The sequence below is a fragment of the Dermacentor silvarum genome, chromosome 5 (assembly GCF_013339745.2).
Source record: "Dermacentor silvarum isolate Dsil-2018 chromosome 5, BIME_Dsil_1.4, whole genome shotgun sequence".
NCBI classification, from domain to species: Eukaryota; Metazoa; Arthropoda; class Arachnida; order Ixodida; family Ixodidae; genus Dermacentor; species Dermacentor silvarum.
The window spans coordinates 117841791-117861966 of NC_051158.1; the positions used below are offsets into that span (position 1 = coordinate 117841791).

Sequence of the window (20176 nt, forward strand, 5' to 3'; positions counted from 1 at the left end):
TTGTTAGCCACGAAATCTATGTGAGTTTGCCATGTCAAGGTATTAGATATATGAACGCCAAGGTATTTATATGAGCTAACGGTTTCTAAGATAGCATTATTGAGAAAGTAAGGATAAAGGGTAGGAGCATTACTGTTACGACAGACTCTCATTACTTTGCATTTATTTACGTTCAGTTTCATTAGCCATTGAGTACACCATACTTGAACTTCGTTCAGATCAGCTTGAAGCAGCAGTGCGTCGCCTGGTTTAGTTATCTCCCGGTAAATTACACAATCGTCGGAAAAAAGTCTAATCTGTGAGGAAACGTGGTTAGGAAGATCGTTAATATAAATTAAGAAGAGTAACGGTCCGAGAACGGTTCCTTGCGGTACACCGGAAGTTACAGTAGAATTATGAGAGTCATAGCTGTTTGCCGTGACGTACTGTTTTTGATTTAATAAAAAGCACTCAATCCACTGGAGCACGTTGGGGTCGATGTTAAGGGCTTTCAATTTTAGAAGAAGAAGGAAGTGAGAGACGGTGTCAAATGCTTTTTGAAAGTCCAGAAAAATGCAATCCACGAAACAGTTGCGATCGAGGATGTTAAAGAGGTCGTTAGTAAAAAGAAGGAGCTGGGTTTCACAAGAGTAATGTTTCCTGAAGCCGTGTTGATGCATACAGAAGAAGTTGTTACTTTCAAGGAACGTTACCAGATTGGAGTATATTGCATCTTCTAGAAGCTTACAAGGAATGCTGGTTTATGTGATGGGCCTATAGTTTAGGGAGCTGGATAAATTACCTTGCTTGGGAACTGGTACCACCCTCCCCGCCTTCCAGCCATGAGGAAGCTGGGAACACTGCGAAGACTGAGTAAATATTTGTGACAGGATTATCGATGAATATGTCTCGGTGTGCTTCAGAAACACCGCGGTGATTTCATCGGTACCAGGCAACATTACTGTATATATATATATATCTCTTCATCTATATATATATATATATATATCATATATATCTCTTCATCTTTTTCATTCTTTTTCTTCCTTTTTGGCCTTGTCGCTCTGCATCTGTTCTGAAGCCTTTATAGGCTCTAGAGAGAGGTCTTCGTCATGCAGTAAGCAAAAATCGGCTGATAGTAATTATATTGGTAGTAATGATGATTAGTATGATGTTTGTTTTACAGGTGCAGGGGCAGTGATTCACACTCACTCCAAGGCGGCTGTGCTGGCTACCCTGCTGTACCCGGGCCCCGAGTTCCGGATCACTCACCAGGAAATGATCAAGGTTTGCATCTCAGTAGTCAATAGCGCTAGCTATTACAGTGGAATCTCGCTGTGCTATTACTGGCTTACACTGTGTTGTGATAGAAGAATAATGTTGAAAATGCAGTTTTTTTTTTTTTTTCATATTGTACTTGTTGGATGCCTGTTCATTTTTTCCTGCATAAATTTTTGTTATTGCATTCCTGCTTCATACGTCTTCTGGTTTATCTGATTGTGGCAGAGTGCGTTGAAAATGTTCCAAGTGGAACATACTGCAGCCTGCATCTTGGGTCTTTTCGGGTGATAGGCTTTTTTCACACTTCTGTAAGCTTCCACTGTATTGGAGTGCTTCAGTGTGTGTAATTAGAGGGAGAGGAAAGCCTGCAGCACATAATGAACCATGTCACAGCTCCAAGTCTTGCTCTCTGGGTCGAGGATGTAGGAACCGCCGCCCCAGGATTCTTTTCTGCGACGTGGCGCGACTGTGCGGTCTATCTAGTGCCATCGAGAGTTATTTTCTAGGTGCACTGTAGCAAACTTGCATGCCTATCATGAGTGTTTTTTAGCACCTTCGTTTTCATGCAGAGTTTTGTTGTTCTTTAGAGCTTCCTTTGTTACTTTATTGCCTATACGTCCATGTTTTCATTGCTGTGACTTCATGTTTTGGTTTCATTGTGTTTTTATTCTGCTTTATCGCATAGTGCAGGACTTTGTGGACACTTCTTTTTTTTCTTTCTTCATGCCAGTTCATTGTCTGCGCATCTGTCTTCACTGCAGGGCATCAAGAAGGGCCAGTCTGGCATCAGCTACCGCTACGATGAAGAACTGGTCGTGCCCATCATCGAGAACACACCTTTCGAGCGGGACCTCAAGGTGGGCACTTCTGACACAGACATTGCCAATGGCAGTTTGCCAGCTCATTGCCAGCCGAAGGTTGGGTGTATCCTCAACTGTGAATGCCATAACCGTCGACCTTATTGCTAACATTGTAGTGGCTGCAGTGGCCACTGCCTCACTTTTACATGAGTTCATGATGAAAGCGATCTTTATTTACAAGTTTGAGTAGACCTAATCATAACCATCAACCAGTATGAACTGTATGTCAGCCTAGTTACAATTTTTGTTGAGAGTTTCCCGCGGTGCCTTTATTCTGCATGTACCTACCATGAGAGCTGCTACGGTCTGACAGTGTTTGAAAGGAAATAATTTGTGTGGAATCCATAGAATATTATCGTCAAAGTACACTGCCCTGCCATTAATTCGAGTGCCGATAATTCAGACATGCTCCATGATTTATTTGGACAGCTTCTTGGCACCAGTGCTGGCCCCATACACTTGCATAAGGACGACCGAAATTCTGGACACCTTGCGGCATGCCGTTTGATAATTTGGACTCTGCCTGCACAACCAGGTGCTAATTAAGTTAGCCCACAAGGTCGAGCAGAAATACCAATATTTTTAATTTAATACATCGCTGGCATAGTTATCTGCCTTGTTGCTGCTTCAGTCTTGAAACCAGAACTAGTGTTATGGGAATATTTCAATTTGCGAATAGTAGTTTCCACTAATGTGCTATTTGATATTCGCTTAGAAAAAGAAATTAATCTTTGACTTTTCAAAGTTTGGTGATCGGTTGCCTATGTTCACCTTCGCCGCAATAAAGTGGTGTTATGTGGTGAAGCATATCTGGCATGCTGTAACGCATACTAAGATTGGAAAGGGGCACTGTAACAGGATCAAGTATGCATTCCTTATACTCTCAAGCACGCACCGTCTCCGGTCACAGTACGAACACCAAGGCGTCTAATAAGTGTTGCCGAGACGTCTAATCAGAATAAAAGCATGTATAGTACTAGAGTTAAACCTGCTTATAACGAACCTCCATAGAACGAATTCCTGGATATAGCGAAGTTTTTGTATTCCCTGCCATTACTCCATAGAAGCACATGTATTTGAGACCTCTGCATAACGAAGTGGCAGCGGGAGACCCCCTCGATATAACAAATTTTCCCCTCCGACAACCTAAAGATTTCGCCCCAAATTTTGTCATTTTTGCGCGAGTAGCAACTGGAAGCACGTTCTCCGCCGCGACGGAATGCGAAGCGAGCGCATGTGTGTGTGCGCGAGGCGGGCCTGCATCCCTCGACCCGGCGATCTTGCCACCGCGGGCGTGACCTTTCCCCCTCCCTTCATTCAGACCTGATCCTGCCACTTGCTGCAGCTGGTCTAGCCCACCAAGCCGGCACTCTCTCCTTTTCCAGTTGATGTTGCCGATGAGCGCGGACATGCGCTGTCAAACGCTGGTGGCATGTGGAAGCGCCGCTAGAGAAGCGAGCGAAGTGACATTCGTGCTGTTGTCTATCGCTTCAACGCAAACTGAGCGCCGAGAACACACAGCACGCACAAAGCTACGAGCCGCCGACGCACCTACACTGCTAGAGACTGCCCCAACGCAGATCACTTTCAAGATACGGCCTGTGCGACCGCGCGCCGCCGTGCAGTACGCAGTTGATGCCAGAGTACAGTACTACGCCGCCCCGCTATCCCTCCACCCTTGCTCCCTCGCCTGTGCCTCGAGTGCAACGGAAGAAGGCGCGCTTACTCCCTGCTTTTCTTCCATGCACGAGATTTAGACGCGGTCGTCGGCTCCCCTCGCACGTTGTCACTCGCACATACAGCATATGGCGCGCGGCGTCTGCGTTATCGCCCTTGGACTTTATACCGAATATCTATGAGCCAAAACCAATTTTAGGGCCAAAATACGTCATAGACACCATCTTTATAGCAAACACGGATCTCAAGGGCCATACTTTTGCTGGCAGAAACCGAAAATACGTCATAGTTGTCGCTCCCGGCACTTTGGGCGGCCAATGCCATCGTCAAGCCACGAAGCCAAGCGACATGAAAAGTTAAAATGGCCGCTCCGGCCGGCGCGGGATGGCAGTTTGCAACGTATGATGTGGGAACGGTCCCACAGTTGCGACGCAACAGCGGGGTTACCAATGCATTGGGTTCTATGGGAGCTGTGCTGGGACCAGCCGAAAACGACGTAACAGCCGGGAAGACGCAGCCCCCGGGAACATAACAGCGGGGTTCTACTGTAACACTATACGATGCTACGACGCCATCGTGACGCTCGCTCTTTGTTTCCGATGCCTCGCGCTTGTGCGAAACGACACGCGTCCATGCATCCGGTACCTGGTGAGACATTCCAAGGATGAGTGCTTCGACGAAAACGGAAAACGGGTGCGCGTTACAATTGAGGGCGCGTTAATGTCGAGTAATTACGGTAAGCGTTTCTTTTTCGAATTTTCGCGTCGAACCTGCATATAACGAAATCGTATTTATAACGAAGTTTTTCGGGAATTTGTCAATTTCGTTATATCCAGGTTTAACTGTATCATCTGTTCACCCTCTAGTCCCTCGAACCCTCTAGTCACGGCAATAGTTGACTTTTTAATGTGACCTTGACTGCATGTAAGCTGTGGTGCTCAGATTTAGTTTGGCACTTTCTGCCCATTTGTGAGCTTAGCCCGTTCCCACCAGTAAGCTCACAGGTTGGTTGCCTGCTGACCAGTACGGCGCATCTGCGGCCCTAAGTCTAGCCTGTGCACGTACTGCATAGACCAGACATTGGTGATTTCGCCTAGGTTACCACTCATTGGTAGTCTCAGGGGAGATCACTGGTAAACGGGGAACTTTCCTGGTGGTTTGCGACCGTCGCCATGTAGGTGAGCAGTGTGTTTTCATCATAAGACTGCCTTGGCTGTTAAAACTAATCATTGCTGAGTGTCGGTGACCGAAGTTACAGCTTACAGTTTGGTGACGACTGTATGCAAATCCATTCACAGCAGCTATAAAGCCTGTGCGGCTCTTGGAAAACCGAAAAACCACCTTGACAACACAAGGGAGAATATGGCGGACAACCTGAATGGCGCCATTTTCCAACATTGTGTCCGAAAAATCCAGCAAGATTGTACGGCATGCGAAACTTCGATCTAGATTGGTTCAATAGAGAAGGTGGCGGTGTCGCAGGGATGTTTGAATCCGAACAGTCAGTTGGTGGCTGTAAATGAATTTATCTTTGGCTTGTCTTGGCTGCGAGTAGTGCCGACGGCAATGTGACTTGCCCGCCGAGACTGGAACTGTTGTTTGTACGGTACATGTTATCAAATTAGTAATTGTTCGAACCAGAGCGATTACCCAATAACATATTGTTTAGTTGACTGTTATAAAATATTGAAATATTCACCCAAGCCTAGATTTGCATGTGTCCATTGCGAATGCAAGCAATGTCACGCTGTTTTGCAGGCAAGCATGCGGGCTGCCATGGAGCAGTACCCCGACACCTGTGCCGTGCTGGTGCGTAGGCACGGTGTCTACGTCTGGGGCGACTCCTGGCAACGTGCCAAGACCATGTGAGTCGTTGTGCACTTCAATGCCACCAATTCGTGCACTTTCTCTCCCTTTGATTCATCACACAAGCCTGCATCATAAGTGGGATGATAATGGGAGGTAGAAAAGGTTCATTTCTCCGAGGAATATGAATAAAATCCCAATTCTGCACATGTGCACAAGGACATTGACTGTAATGACAGTTTGCAGGATATGGATGTTCGAGTGTGCTTTAAAAATTCAGCTTTCAATAATTTTGCACTAGCAGTTTGACTACTAGAAGACAAAATGAAGGGCAATTTTCTGTTTTCTGTGCTTCACACCAATACCCCAACACCAGTATGACTATTCAACGGTTTACAGTAGCACCCCGCTGTTGCATTCCCGGGTGCTGCGTTTTTCGACCGCTCCTGGCACAGCTCCCACAGGACCCAATGCATTGCTAACCCCGCTGTTGTGTCGCAACTGTGGGACCGTTTCCGCATCATGTGTCGCGAACTGCCAGCCCGAGCGGCTATGTTGACTTTTCATCTCACTTGGCTTGATGGCTTGACGATGGGATTGGCTGCCCGAAGTGCCCGGGGCAACACCTGTGACATATTTTCGGTCTCTGCCAGCAAAAGCAGAGCCTTTGAAATCTGTATTTGCTATCTAAAACTGGTATCTATAACGCGTTGGGGCCCTAAAATTGGTTTTGGCGCATAGATGTTCTGTGTAAAGTCCAAGGGCGATAACGCCGTCGCCGTGTGCTGTATGTGCGAGTGAAAGCGTGCGAGAGGAGCTGACGACCATTGCTAAATCTTGCTCGTGCAAGAAAGAAAAGCGGGGAGGGAGGGATAGTGGGCGGCGTTGCACCATAGAGAAAGAAATTGTTGTACCCTGGCATCAACTGCGTATTGCGCGGCAGTGGCCTTATCTTAAATGCTATCTGCATTGGGGGCAGAGTCTAGGCAGTGTAGGTGCGTCGGTGGCTCGTAGCTTTGTGCTTGCTGTGTGTTCTCGACACTCCGCTTGCGTTGAAGCGATAGACAGCACAAAGCTCACATCGCTCGCTGCTGCTGCCGCACTTACTCACTACAGCGTTTTGACAGCTAGTGTCCGCGCTCATCGAGTGGGATGTGTTCATGTTTGTCTGTGTGCGCTGTCACCATGCTTGTTAATACATAAAACCCCGTTAATTTGGACTTCATGGGACCGGAGAGGATGTCCGAATTAACCGAGGGTCTGAATTATCAAGAGTACGTTCAAAACACTTGAAAAATTATTCAGACATCATCAGACTTTTATTTCTTAAAGAAATCTGTGATAGCGGTTTGCTTCGCGGAGGAAATGTGCGACGAAATCACAATTTTGCAAAGTTCCCGTAAATGACTCAATTCACGCACACTGTTCAAGGAAACCATGCAGATGTCCTCTAATACGGTCAACGCCTGCGCAGCCTCAGTCATTGTGGGACGTGGACGCTCGTCTGAATCGTTGGGGTCCTCGTCCACCGATTCCCCTTCCCCATCCATGACCTCGGTGACGATATCGCTGTCTGTCACTATGCCGGCAATGGCAACATCATTGTCTATTGCAAAGTAATCGTGCAGGGGCACATCGGCTGGCATGATGTTAACGTAGTGCCCATCTTGCTCTTCGCCGCTTTCAACATTGGCCGCCACATCCGGGTCAGCAACATCGGGCACGAAGCTGTGCCTGAAGCAGTTGGTGACTACTTTAGGCGAGGGCATGTTGTTCCACACGTACCTAAGCACGTGGATTGCGCTGAGTAGGCTTACCTCACATTGCTTGTCTGCCTCCATGCAGAGCAACATACGCTCGAGTACCTACCGTCGAGAGCGGCTTTTCACAAACTGTAGAATTCCCTGGTCCATCGGCTGCAGGGAAGCCATTGTATTTGGAGGCAGGAATAGAAGTTCAATATTTTCGAGCCCGGACACCTTTGTGTGCGCACTGCAGTTGTCCAGCATGAACAGAACCTTCCGAGCCTTGGCCACAACGCGGCGGTCTATCTGACGCAGCCAGGCTTGAAATATTTCGGCGGTCATCCTTTCGGGTAAAGCGGTAGTCGACAGGCAGCTGCTTAATGTTCTTAAACATCTTGGCTTTGCTGCCTTTCCTATCACCAACAGCGGCAGCCGCTCTGTGCCGGTCATTTTCGCAGCCAGAAGAACCGTCACCCGCTCTTTACTGCATTGCCCGCCGACGCACGGGTCCCCCTTAAACACGATTTTCTTATCAGGCAGAGCCTTGAAAAACAGCGCTGTCTCATCAGCGTTGAAAATGTTGCACGGCTCGTACGCAGAAAGGCGGGCATAAAGTCCAGACCGCCAGTCATGCACAACACTTTCGTTAACGGCACCTTTTTCACCGCACACGTTGTGGAACACCAGCCCGTGTCGCTTCTTGAAGCAGTCGAACCACTGTTCCGACGCATTGAAAGAGTCAATGTTCATGCTTAGTGCGAATTTCTGTGCGCAGATAAGGGGGCCGCTCAAGGGCAACTGCGCATCACGCGAGACGGCAATCCAGCACAACAGCGCTTCTTGTAGTTTGGGGTGTGCTGCCGTTCTGAGCCTCTTCCTCTTGTCTCCGAACATGTCGCCGTCATACGCTTGCATAATTTGGTCTTCGTTCTTGACGTAACTTCTCACCGTGCTTTTCTTGACCTGGAACTTTTCCATCACTTCTTTTCGGGATGCTCCCACTTGCAACGCCTTCAGTATTTGCACCTTCGCAGCCAAATCCTTTGCTTCGTACTTCGCCCTCTTCGCTGCAGGGGCTTGGGCAGGAAACGAAGAAGCCATCCCGGCGTCGCTTGCACGGTGGTGACGCGCACGAAGTAGACAACAAAAAATAACAATGCAGAAGAATGAAAAAGCAAATCCGTCGGTTGCCCGTTGCTGGTGACAGTAGTGATGCAATGCCTGTCATTTCGGTTGTGAACTAGCGCCACGTGTTTTTTTTTTTGTGCCTCCGAGATGCAAAACTCGCTCGTACCTCATTCTAAATCTCGGAGGCCATGATCCAATCTCGAAGTTGTTTGGATGCGCCATCGATTTCGGGTGCGAGTCCGCTGCAACGGAATTCGCTGCTACTTCCCCGTCACAACCCTACCTCGGTGGGGAGTTCGAATTAACCGAAGCACAGTCAAATCTGTCCGAATTAACGAGTCTTCAGTCATGCAACAATGCACATTTTGGACGGGACCAGACGCCGCATCCGAATGAACCGAAATTCCAAATTAACGGGGGTTGAATTAACGAGATTTTACTGTAAAGTTAATACGCTAATGTTTACAAGTTTATACGGATGATAAAACTACTATCCTTACTGTGTATAGCTGTCTGCTAATTTGCTATTGCAATCGATGCTTCGGCTTTCAGGCGAAACTGCATCATTTTTTCACATGTAAGAATTAAAATAAAATTGTGTGCAGTTCGCCACTACTCTCATTTCTAAATTTTTCCTGTTTCTCAGCTCTTGCGTTTCCCAGCTCTTGCATTTCTTTCTTTTTTTATGGTCCCAGGAATAACGTATTAGCGGGGTTTTACTGTATTACAGTAGCCGACCGATTTTCCGGTCTTTGTGGGGGCTGAAAAATAGTCCGAAAAATCAAACAGCCCGAATCCCCCCCCCTCCCCTCTCCTAGGAAAGAACAATTGTGAGGCTTAGAGTAGCTGAAGACAAACGTCGCAGTTATGCCTTAAAGGCGCAGCATCAATTGCGATAGCAAATTAGTAGACAGGTACACGAAGTACGGATAGTAGTTTTATCGGCCGTATAAAGTTGTAAATATTCGCTTATTAACTAAATAAACAAGCACGGTGTCACGCGCGCACAGGTAAACATGAACACATCTTGCTCGATGAGTGCGGAAACTCGTTAAAACGCTGGAGTGAGAAAGCGCGCCAGCAGCAGCAGGCAAATTGACCTTCGCGCTGTCTCTTGTCTTGCTGCAACATGAACTTCGAAAAAAAAAACAGCGCATACGAAACTACCGGCACTCGGCGCATGCCCTTTGTACTCATCGCAGATCGCTTTGAAGATGAGTCCCCCGTGGGCGCACACTTCGGCCACATAGCAGATCGCTTTCAAGATACGGTGCCTGCGCGGCAGCTCCGTCAGCAGCAGCCGCAAGAGCAGAACGCACCCCCCCCCCCCCCCCAGCCCCCATCCTGTCCGTCGCCTCATCCCCGTGCCCCGCGAGGTTAACGAAGTCCACGTGCTTCCGGTTGCCTTCCTCTCTCGCGTGCGCAAGATTAAGCTGCGGTTGCCGGCTCACCCTCGCAAGCTATCACTCGCACACACAGCGTACGACGCGCGGCGTCGGTTTTATCGCCGTTGGACTTTGGACGTTGAGCCTCACGACGGCGGCGACTATGCGCTTGGAGTGTCCATATAATTGCTATCGCAATAAAATCCCTAATAATGTGCTGCCTTGGAGGGCAGGGCATCGCTTGGAGGCGATCAGATTTGCTTGGATTCGCGCAAGAGCATCACCGTGTTGGCGATCTCCGTTGGCACAGATCGCCATGAAGATCAAAGAAACGTGCCACGTTTCTTCGCACCACTTGGCTCACGCGAAGGCACAGGAGGTGGCGCCGATCACACAAGTGTGAAGCCCCGCAAACACACACAAAGATGCGACAACAATGTCTTCGAGACACACCTGCACATGATTTTGCACCACGTGCAAAACTGCAACCGAAACCTTAAAAAAAAAAAAACGGATCTCGCTTTAGTGATTATGACAATAGTGCTAAGCTGACCAAAAAATAAAAAAAGCAAGTGCCGCTTTTTGGAACGTTTCGTCGGCCAAGGAAGAGCGGGCATGGCCTCAGCTACGAGAGGATAGCGCGCGTCTACCAATCTTGAAGGCTATAGAAGGGGCCACTGGAAGCCAAGCCCCGCCAAGCCAGCAGAAAATCTAACATGGCGGCCCCAAGATCAGGTAGCGTGGCTCGGAGTGAGCGATTTGGCCCGGAAAATTAAACATTGGCACCTAGATTCGTCCGAAAAATCGGTCGCCAAAATGCATTAGCTCTATGAGAACCCTGACAGTACATCTGTAAGTCCAGAATATCCAACAAGTCCGAATTTTTGGAGTCTGAAAAATCCGTCGGCTACTGTATGTAATGGCCATCACATGAGCTGTGTTTTTGTTTGTCTTGTTCACTTCGCATAAAAGCAATTCACAGATGTCATGTAATTACTGTGAAATCTCGGTAATATGAATCGCACAGGGTCGCATGAAATATTCGCATGAAATATTCATATCACCCAAGATTCGTATCATCAACACATACACAAAATCAAGAAAACTGAAATTATTTTTAGCAGAAAAAATTTGTAATAGTGGAAGCCCGTTGATACGTTCCTCGCTGCTGTGTTTTCCCAGCTGCTACGTCGCGTTTTCACGGTCTCGACCTAAATCCTGTTGACTTCCAAGTATTAAGTTCCGCTTAGAACGTCGCCAATCTGTAATGTTCCTGCATCTTACATTGCGTTTGAATGTGGCGGTCACGGAAATTTAGCGGTGCAGCCAGCTTGTACGTTGCAACGCAGGCTGCAGGCGTCGTATCTTGAGAGCTACGTGCACGAAGTGCGCGCCCGTGCGGGCTTTATCGTCAAAACAATCTGCAATGTTGACAAAGAGCGCCTAGTGCTGGTAGCTTTGTAAGTGCAGTGCTTTCGACGTTTAGTTTGCGTTGAAGCAAGACAGCGCGAAGGTCTATTTGCAGGCTGCTGCTGCCATGCTTCCTACCTCCAGTGTTTTGGCACCGAGATTCCACGAATATCGAGCGACATGCGTTCATGTTTACCTGTGCGCGTGAGTGGCGTGCACGGGATATCACAATATTTTCAGATACCACTGTATGCCTCAGCGCGTCGAGTGGAGGGATCATTTTGGCTGTCGGGGCTGCTGCTGTGGTCGGCGTTCCTGCAGCGATCCTCGTCTTCTTTCTCGCTAGTCAAAGCATCAGCTAGGCTGTGATGTGCTCCGGTCCACTCGATGCGGGGACCCCATCAGAGATGGCGCAGCCGCGTGACGTAGCTGGTTGCTTGGTGACTATGGATCCCGCCCAGATCTTGCTGTGCCGGCTTGTCTGTGCTGGTCGCTCTAAATCAGAATCTAAATTAATTAGATTCTGGTTTACTCAAGCACTCCTTGGGGCGCCCGTTTGAGGGGAATGTTCGGAAGTACTCTCAGGCAGCCGCACTGTAACCGGTATTTCGTTTCCCTACAACTGCACCATAAGCGATACGTGTATACATGGAGTGCTATGGGAAAATTAACGGGAGTCTGAAAAGACCGCACTATATCCGGTCCTGCACTATAAGCGGTTACGTTATAAGTGGTCTATACTGTAGTGCAGTTGCGTGACACGAAATACCGGTTACAGTGCGACTGCCTGGAAGTTAGGCAGTCAACCTAGACGGCAAACACTCCCCTCACGATACAAATACCGTATTTACTCGAATCTAACGCTCACTTTTTTCCAATAAAACAGGTCCAAAAATTGCGTGCGCGTTAGAATAGAGTACGACACTAAATCTGCGTTATACCATATAGCCATCGGGATTTCAAAATGGCCACCTCGCACCACAGCTTCCGTGTGCTGCAGTACACGTGCTGAGACAATCGTCTACCGTTTGTCTTTACGTTCTCTTCGTCTGCCCTATCAGCGTGAAGTATCGAGTTCATTATGATGCCGCATTTAAAAGGAAAGTGGTCACGAGTGCGGAGATGGACGGAAATCTAGCCGCATCACGAGCGTTCGGAGAATCCGAAACTTGCGTTCGGGACTGGCGCAAACAGAAGCAGAGGATTTTCGCCAGCAAAGCAATGCGGAACGGTTTCAGTGGAACGAAGCAGGTCGTAATCTGCGACGATCCACTTCGGCGATACTTGAAAGCAATGTGCAACACCGAAAGTCCGCCACACGCCGTGTTTTCGCTGCTTATAGGTCGCATTGAAGCGAGAGGCATGATAGCATGAAAGTCAATTCGCTCGCCGCATTTCATCACTTGAGCATTTTGACAGTTCGCTTCCACGGTCAACGAGCGAGATGTGTTCATGTTTGCTTGTGCGCACGTGACACCGTGCTTGTTAATTTATTTAGTAAGTGAATACGGAACCTAGAGCACGGTGAGAGCGACGGCAGAAATCCGCCTGCAGTGTCCATTATCGGCAATAAAACAGTTGTTTTAGTTATAGTGCGGTACCGCTTATAGTGTGGATATTCGCGACTCCGGCGACTTGCGTTATAAGCGGTCTACACTGTATAATGTATCTCCTGACAGTGTCCCCTTCCGATTCTTGGTATGCTTCACTGCAATAGATTGCGTATGCTTTACCGCATAACATGGCTGTATTGCGGCGAAGCTGACCAGTCAAATTCAAATTATTCGGCGAAAGGCCAATTTTGAGATCGAAATAACGGAAGTTTGGGCCCATAAAAATGCATGGACGCCAGCCAAGGCCTTCGGCTGGGATTGAATTAACTGAAAAATCAAATTAACTGGAGCCGAAATAACGGGAGCCTACGGTATTTAGAAAAATCTGGTTTATTAAATCCAGGTTCGCCTGTAAGACACCCATCCTAACAAGTAACATTGTCGCTTCTGTCGTGACCTGCGTTTCGATGACTGTATTGCAGGTGTGAATGCTACGACTACCTCTTTGACATGGCCGTGCAGATGAAGCGCCTCGGGATGGACCCCACGCTGCCCCCACCACCACAGCAGAGTGCCGCAGCGGCCACAACACTTGCCGAAGCAGTGCAGGTCAGTCAGTCCCCAATTTGGCTTTTCGTCCAGTTTCTGTGGGGCAACGGTCACTCAAGTGCGACTGCATATCCTGTCACATATTGACTATTGTAGTATCAATTATGCGGGCATTCCAGCCACACTTGCAGCGTTAGCGTCATCCATATATCACTGTATCCACTCTTCTCGTAGCATTAACCGATAGAGCTAACCAGTGAGCATCCCGGCAACATATTTCAGCACGTCTGCTGGGAAGTGATTGCTTAACTTTGGGAATCATCCTCCAATGGGTGTCTGCCCAATTTTCTTTTTTTGTTTAACTGTCCTAATGTTTCTTGTCCCGAAGTTTTTCTTTGCTATACTCTGTGACCATTGTCGTACTTGTAAAGTTATCAATGTGACATTTTATCGCAAGCACTTACTTGCCAGCAACGGTCAGCGACCTGTATTCGGCATAGCTTAGCCACATCTGTTGTACCAGCTAAACGGCTGTCATATACAATCAACAAGCAAATGATCGTTCCTGAATGTTCCACCCACAGGTGGCAACAACGGCTGAAGCTGAATCGGCATCCGTGGACCCACCCGCTACCCTGACCAGTGAGTACATGGGCCACTTGATGCATTTTGGTTAAGCTTGATTGCCGCTGTCGGTATCAGCGCATGCACGGACTTGTCCAGTTTAGTTGTAACTGTCTGACTAAGACGGCAAATTGTTCGCTTTTTAAGAATATGAAGACCCGTGCCATATGCTCTCATTCGACATAGCTGTTAGACACCTGTCCATGTTAACACAACCTTACTAGAGGTATTCAAATAGTGAAATTTCCTAACCGAATCAAATAGAAATATTTGAAAGAAACAACCTCTGAATATCGAAAGAATATAGAATACAGTATAACCTCGTTCATATGTTTTGAGGAAAAACGCAAGAAAAAGCGTATTAACTGGAAAAAAGCACTATCTGAAGTCACCAAAAAATTTGGCCGACTCGATGTAGTTGACATCTAGATAATGCGAAGTGTTACACGAATCATTGCAGCACAAGACGCCCGAACTGGTCGGGCCCAAATGGCCTGAGACGGGTTGTTGTTTTTGCGGCTTCAGTAAGCTTACATTTGCGGTTTTTGAATTCGGTCAAGTGTCAGCATCTTCTTCGGGATGGTAAAACGGGTGCCACAAAAGCTGCTGTGAAGCAGATTTTTTGTGCCGTGGGAGAGATCAGTCCTGGACAGATTTAAATTGCCGCGCGCCCCGGCGGCAAACGAGCTGTGAGCAAAGCAGACCAAGCAGCCCCTGAAGTGACGTACGTGCGGGAAACTTGTGTCGTGCGGACCCACCCGACCTATATTTTGCACTCGTAGTGTCGTCTGCTCGCGCTTCTTTTGGTTGGCTTTTCAGGCGAGATATTCATGTGGTCACGTGGCTTAAGGAAGTGCCCTGCCCTCGTCCGCTAGTCGTATTGCTCGTTGTGTCATGCTGCTCTACGGTTTCGGAATTCTTGGCCTCGTGGTACTGTGACCTCCGTGGCTATGTCAAGGAAACGCAAGGCGCTGACTTTGAAAGAAAAAACTCGATATCATCTGCAAGTTCGAATAAAACCCAAAGAAGAAGCGTGCGGATCTGGCAAGCGAACTTGGTTTGGCGGTTTCAACACTGTATGCCGTCATCGGCAAGCGTGAACAGATTTGTAAAGCGATGAGTGAGGGAACGGCGGCTTCGTTTTTTAACTTTCAAAAGAACTTGCTTACGGACTTTGAAAAAAAAAAAAAAAGTTCAGCGAAACCTGATGAGCTATTTCAAAGTTGCTCAATAAAAATGTGTTGGCTGCGGTTCATGTGATCTCGATTGATGCTGCTCTGCATAATGCGCGTGTTATTTGGAGCAGTATACTCGACGCCGCAGGAAGCTTTGCAAGCGAGTTTGTCACCAAGTAAGCCTGTTTTCTTACATTCTGGGACTTGCTTTGGATGATACGATTTTTGGATGGATACGTTTTATTTTCTGGTTCCCGCGAAGATAGTATCAACGAGGTTCCACTGTATTTTGAGTCTCATGCGAACGAAAATTAGCTATGCTATAGCCGATACTGTGTCAAATCCTGCATTTTACATTTCAGTATAGCAGGAGAATACTCTATTAAATAAAGCTTGACCAACCAAATTTTGTACTTATTTCATTATAGCCGATTGTTCATTATATCCGCAGTGATTTCACTGCTGCGCCAACTACGCCAAAGTGCGCCAAATGGGATTTACTGCGCCATCCTGATACAATCGACGAAAATTGCGCCTAACTGCGCCAAACTGTCTCGGATTTGGCGGCGTCAACGCCGACAATTGCACCAACGGGGAATTAAAACGTGCAACGCGATGATAAGGCTAGCCTTAGTTGCAAACAGGATACGAAACAGCACTAGCGCGTGCTTCCCGATTAAGGGGGACGCGGCTTTCGCATCGCGAAAAATGGCTAAAAAATCGATTTTTTGAAAATCACATTTTCAATTTCTGTAACTCTTATTTTATCTGATCCCGAAATATCATCGCTGAAAACCAAGTAGAAGTGCTCAAAAACATTGTTGTATCAGCCAAGGTGCCGAAAATTTTCGCGGAAATCGCGAAAAAACGGCGTTTTTCAAGCCACGATATCTCCGGAACGGCGCAGCCGAGAGCCGCCATCTTGGACTCGTTGGAAAGCGCATTTCTCCGTCTTCAAATTTGCCGCTTCAGCTATCTCCTTCATACAGAAACAAGCACACAAAAAGCAATTGATTGAAGGTCGTGCCGGAGCCACCAATTGCCCGCGCCCGCCACGTGACTCCAGCGCGGTTCGCCATTGGTCCGGTGCTCGCTTCGCGATGGCGTCGTCTGCACCGCTTGTTGCGGTCTCTTCGCGAGCTCTGGGCAGTTTCCGTAATCTCGACTAGTAGTAGAGCGGGCGCTACGTGGACATCGCAGTAGCGTGGCCGATCCCGCTTTTTGTAGACGTCTCAGACCCGCGGCTAAGCATTCGGAGCATCGGCGACGCGGATTCGCGACCTAGCTTCGGGCACGGAATCCTCGGTCACGCGGCTAAGCCTTTCGCGCGTAGGCGTCTCCGACTTGGCGATCAAGCACATCGCGCGCGGGCTTCTCGGATCCTTGCCTAAGCATTTCGTGCATCGGCGCCTCCGACTGCGCGACTAAGCACATCGAGCGTCGACTCATCGAGCCCGCGGCTACGCATTTCGCGCGTCGGCACATCGCTCAGCGAGTCTCGACTCCTCGGACCCGCGGCTAGGCACTTCGCACGTCGGCCCTGCGAGCGTCAACTCCTCGAGCCCGCGGCTAGGCATTTCGCACGTCGGCACATCGCTCATCGAGTGTCGACTCGTCGGACCCGCGGCTACGCACTTCGCGCGTCGGCACCTCGAGCGTCGACTCCTCGAGCCCGCGGCTAGGCATTTCGCGCGTCGGCACATCGCTCATCGAGTGTCGACACCTTGAGCGTTTATTCCTCGGACCCGCGGCTAGGCATTTCGCGCGTCGGCCCCTCCGACTGCGCGATTCAGCTTACCGAGCGTCTATTATTTGGACCCGCGACTTAGCACATCGTGTGCCGACTCTATTATCGTAATGCCACGATATCTCGTAACAATACCTATCTACCACCCCTTCATAAAGAGAACCTCATCGTGAGCTCTATTCTCTAGGCCACTTGGGCTGGCACATACACCTGGCTGCAGAAGTGAGGCATCATACAAAAGTACAGGCTGGAAAGCACCTAGCAGCTGCATTGCTGCCTATCTCTCAGTGACTCTCCTAACCTCCATCTCAATGGAAGATGATTCAGAAGGCTGCTGAGAGCCTTCATTCAATAACATGGTCGATTCTACTAAAAGAAAACAATGCCTCACTGCCTGCACTGCAGCTGCTATCAATGAGGCAGTCTGCAGGTACAACGCTAGAACTACTGTATATTTATGCCCACATAGTTCTGCACCTCACTTGGTTTGAAACCCAGGCACCATGCTCTTTGTAGAGCAGCAGTAAAGAATGCCATACAAACATGAAAAACGCAGAACAAAGGCACAGCAGCCCAGAGGCCACATGATGCGGGAACGGTCCCACATTTGCGACGCAACAGCGGTGCTACCAATGCATTGGGTACTATGGGAGCTTAACAGCCGGGAAGACGCAGCGCCCGGGAACGTAACAGCGGGGTTCTACTGTCGCTTGTTTGAAGCGCAGCATGACATGTGATTATAATAACTGCATGCCGCCAATGTGTCCATCATTTCTGTTTATGGATATACGGAATGACATCTGAAAAAACTAGCAATATATGACACGATATCAATTTGTGTGTGTGTGTGTGTGTGTGTGTCGCATGTACACGTTTTTGGAAATACTTCAGGATATGAAAAATCAGCTGCTCCAAGCTGCTCCCAAATGCCAAATTGCCTGCTCCAAAGTGCTCCAAAATGAAATTTCTGATGCTCCGAAAATTGCTCCAAATCAGAAGTCCGCAGTAGCATCACTGTATCCGTGTTCGTTGTATTGAGATTCGACTGCATATGCTGCCTAAATGTGAGCCATCCTTATTGAATGACTGCAAATTATTGAGCAGACATAATGTGCGCCGTGCACTCGCCCACGAATCAGTGCCCCTGCAGAAGAACCGCAGCTATCCTGCAGCAGAACCATCTGCACCAGTCCTCACATTCATCATCCTTTCTCTCTCGAGGCTTGAATAAGTGTTGTTATCCCTTATGGATTATGGAACGAATGGATTGCAGTCGCTACAGATTATACCACGCGATATGCAATTACTTGAGCGTTGCCAACCAGCTGCGCCACAGACATAGCCGACTTCCTACTGTATGACGTTATCCTCCAACATGGTGCTCCACGTCACCTACTCACAGATCTCGGTCGCTGCTTCCTGTCTCGTGTGGTTGACGATCTACTTCAACCATGAGCTACTCATAACAACTTCACCACCTCATATCATCCTCAAACCAATGGACTCACCGAACGCCTCAAACGTACACTGACCGACATGCTTTCTGTGTACGTTTCCGATGACCACCACGATTGGGACGTTGCGCTCCCGTTCGTCACATTCGCATACAACTCATCGCGTCATGAAACTGCCGGCTACTCCCCCTTCTATCTTCTCTTTGGACGCCATCCCTTATTACCCTTTGACACCTTGCTCCCTTCTGATCCGGCCTCCACGTCCATGACTTCCTATGCGCAAGATGCCATCACGCGTGCGCTCGTCGCGGGCGGAGTTGCTCGCGCTCGGCTCTCGTCATCGTAGGCCGCATAAAAGGCCATTTACGATCGTCGACACCAGGATACTGATTTTTCACCAGGCTCTCTCGTCCTTCTCTGACTCCCACCTCGTCGTGTCGGCCTCTGTGAAAAGTTAATGTCGCGGTACGTCGGGCCCTACCGTGTGCTGTGCCAGGTGACTCCTCTCACCTATGAGATATCTCCCATGGCATCCACCTCATCGACTGCCGCACCACGAAGTGACATCGTACATGTTTCCCACCTCATACATTACAACTCTGATAACCAATTTTGACCACAACAAGCACCGGCATGGTGCTTCATCGGCCAGGGATAATGTCACGAGCAATGGCAAAGACAAAGACGTAGTGGGGCTGGGTCAGAGGCTCTCCTGTCGGACTGAAAACCTGCTGGAACCTGTGCGCTCTGTGCAGTCTTGACTAGACAAGCGCTAGCCGTTTACTGCTAAGTAAATACTCCCCATAACAATATAAAAAATAAGTTATTCAACGATGTTGAATAGCAAATTCTTGAGCCACATACGCATTGAATAGCAGGGATTATTCAATTCGTATACGAAATTTCAAATTTGTACCCCTGATCCTTGCCTAATTAACATTTTCTGTTTGCTTCCTACCATTTGTTTAAATTGATCGAGAAGTGACTCTCGTGGTACATATTATAGTTATTAGTGCAATGGAGAGCTTGTCATTCACAGTGCCCAATCTCGCTCATTGTATAGCAAGGGCCTCGACTTTTACAGCCTTGATGCCATGAGGTAGCATAGGTTTGTTGGGCAGTTGCCTGCTTCTAAGCTTACATACAGTCAAACCTCGTTAATAAGTACCCGCTTAATGTGCGATTGCGTTTTAAACGTAGTCGCAAAGATTCCCCCGCCCAGCCCCCATTGAACCCCATGTATTGGCTGACCGCTCAAGCCGTAGTCGCTCATTGCCCACCAAACGGTTAGTGCGTACTATTTCTCTTTCTTGTTCTACACGCACATGCACAAAATCGGCAAAAGCTCATGTGCGCAAACGTTCGATTTTCGAGTTGTGACGCCTGGACAACAGTCGCCAGTGATAGTGAACTTGAAACATGGCCATCATGACGTATTTCCTGCTCATACAGCTGTTGTCGATTGCCGCACACAAAAGCATGCGTTCGAGATTAGCTCCCAGTTACGCAGAGAAGCTGCCGGTAAGGGGTGGGAATTCGCTGTTGCCGTCGAATCCAATTCAAGTAGTAACTGTGCAGAGGCACATTTTATTGCGAAGCGCATTTCTGCCGTCACCCTGGATGTCCCTTTGAAGTTACGTGTAAAGTCCAAACACGGAAACATCGTCGCCGTGCGCCAAACGCTGTGTGTGCGAGTGAAAGCGTGCAAGGGTCAGCCGACTCAATCTCGCGCGCGCTAAGGAGAAAGGCGGGGCGGAAGCGCGCTTCTCCTGCGCGAGGCATGGCGGGGGAGGCGAGAACGGG

The 20176-nt window shown here is 48.5% G+C and overlaps 1 protein-coding gene across 1 annotated transcript in view; it reads left to right on the plus strand.

Annotated features, from left to right (window-relative positions):
* The window catches only part of LOC119453744 (uncharacterized), a 66044-nt gene that overhangs the window by 41374 nt on the left and 4494 nt on the right, over window positions 1-20176 (plus strand). Inside the window, exons 6-10 of the mRNA XM_037715807.2 lie at window positions 1166-1266; window positions 2022-2117; window positions 5556-5662; window positions 13307-13433; window positions 13958-14015. Of these exons, the coding sequence (XP_037571735.1) occupies window positions 1166-1266; window positions 2022-2117; window positions 5556-5662; window positions 13307-13433; window positions 13958-14015 (489 nt within the window). The remainder of the gene's footprint in view (window positions 1-1165; window positions 1267-2021; window positions 2118-5555; window positions 5663-13306; window positions 13434-13957; window positions 14016-20176) is intronic.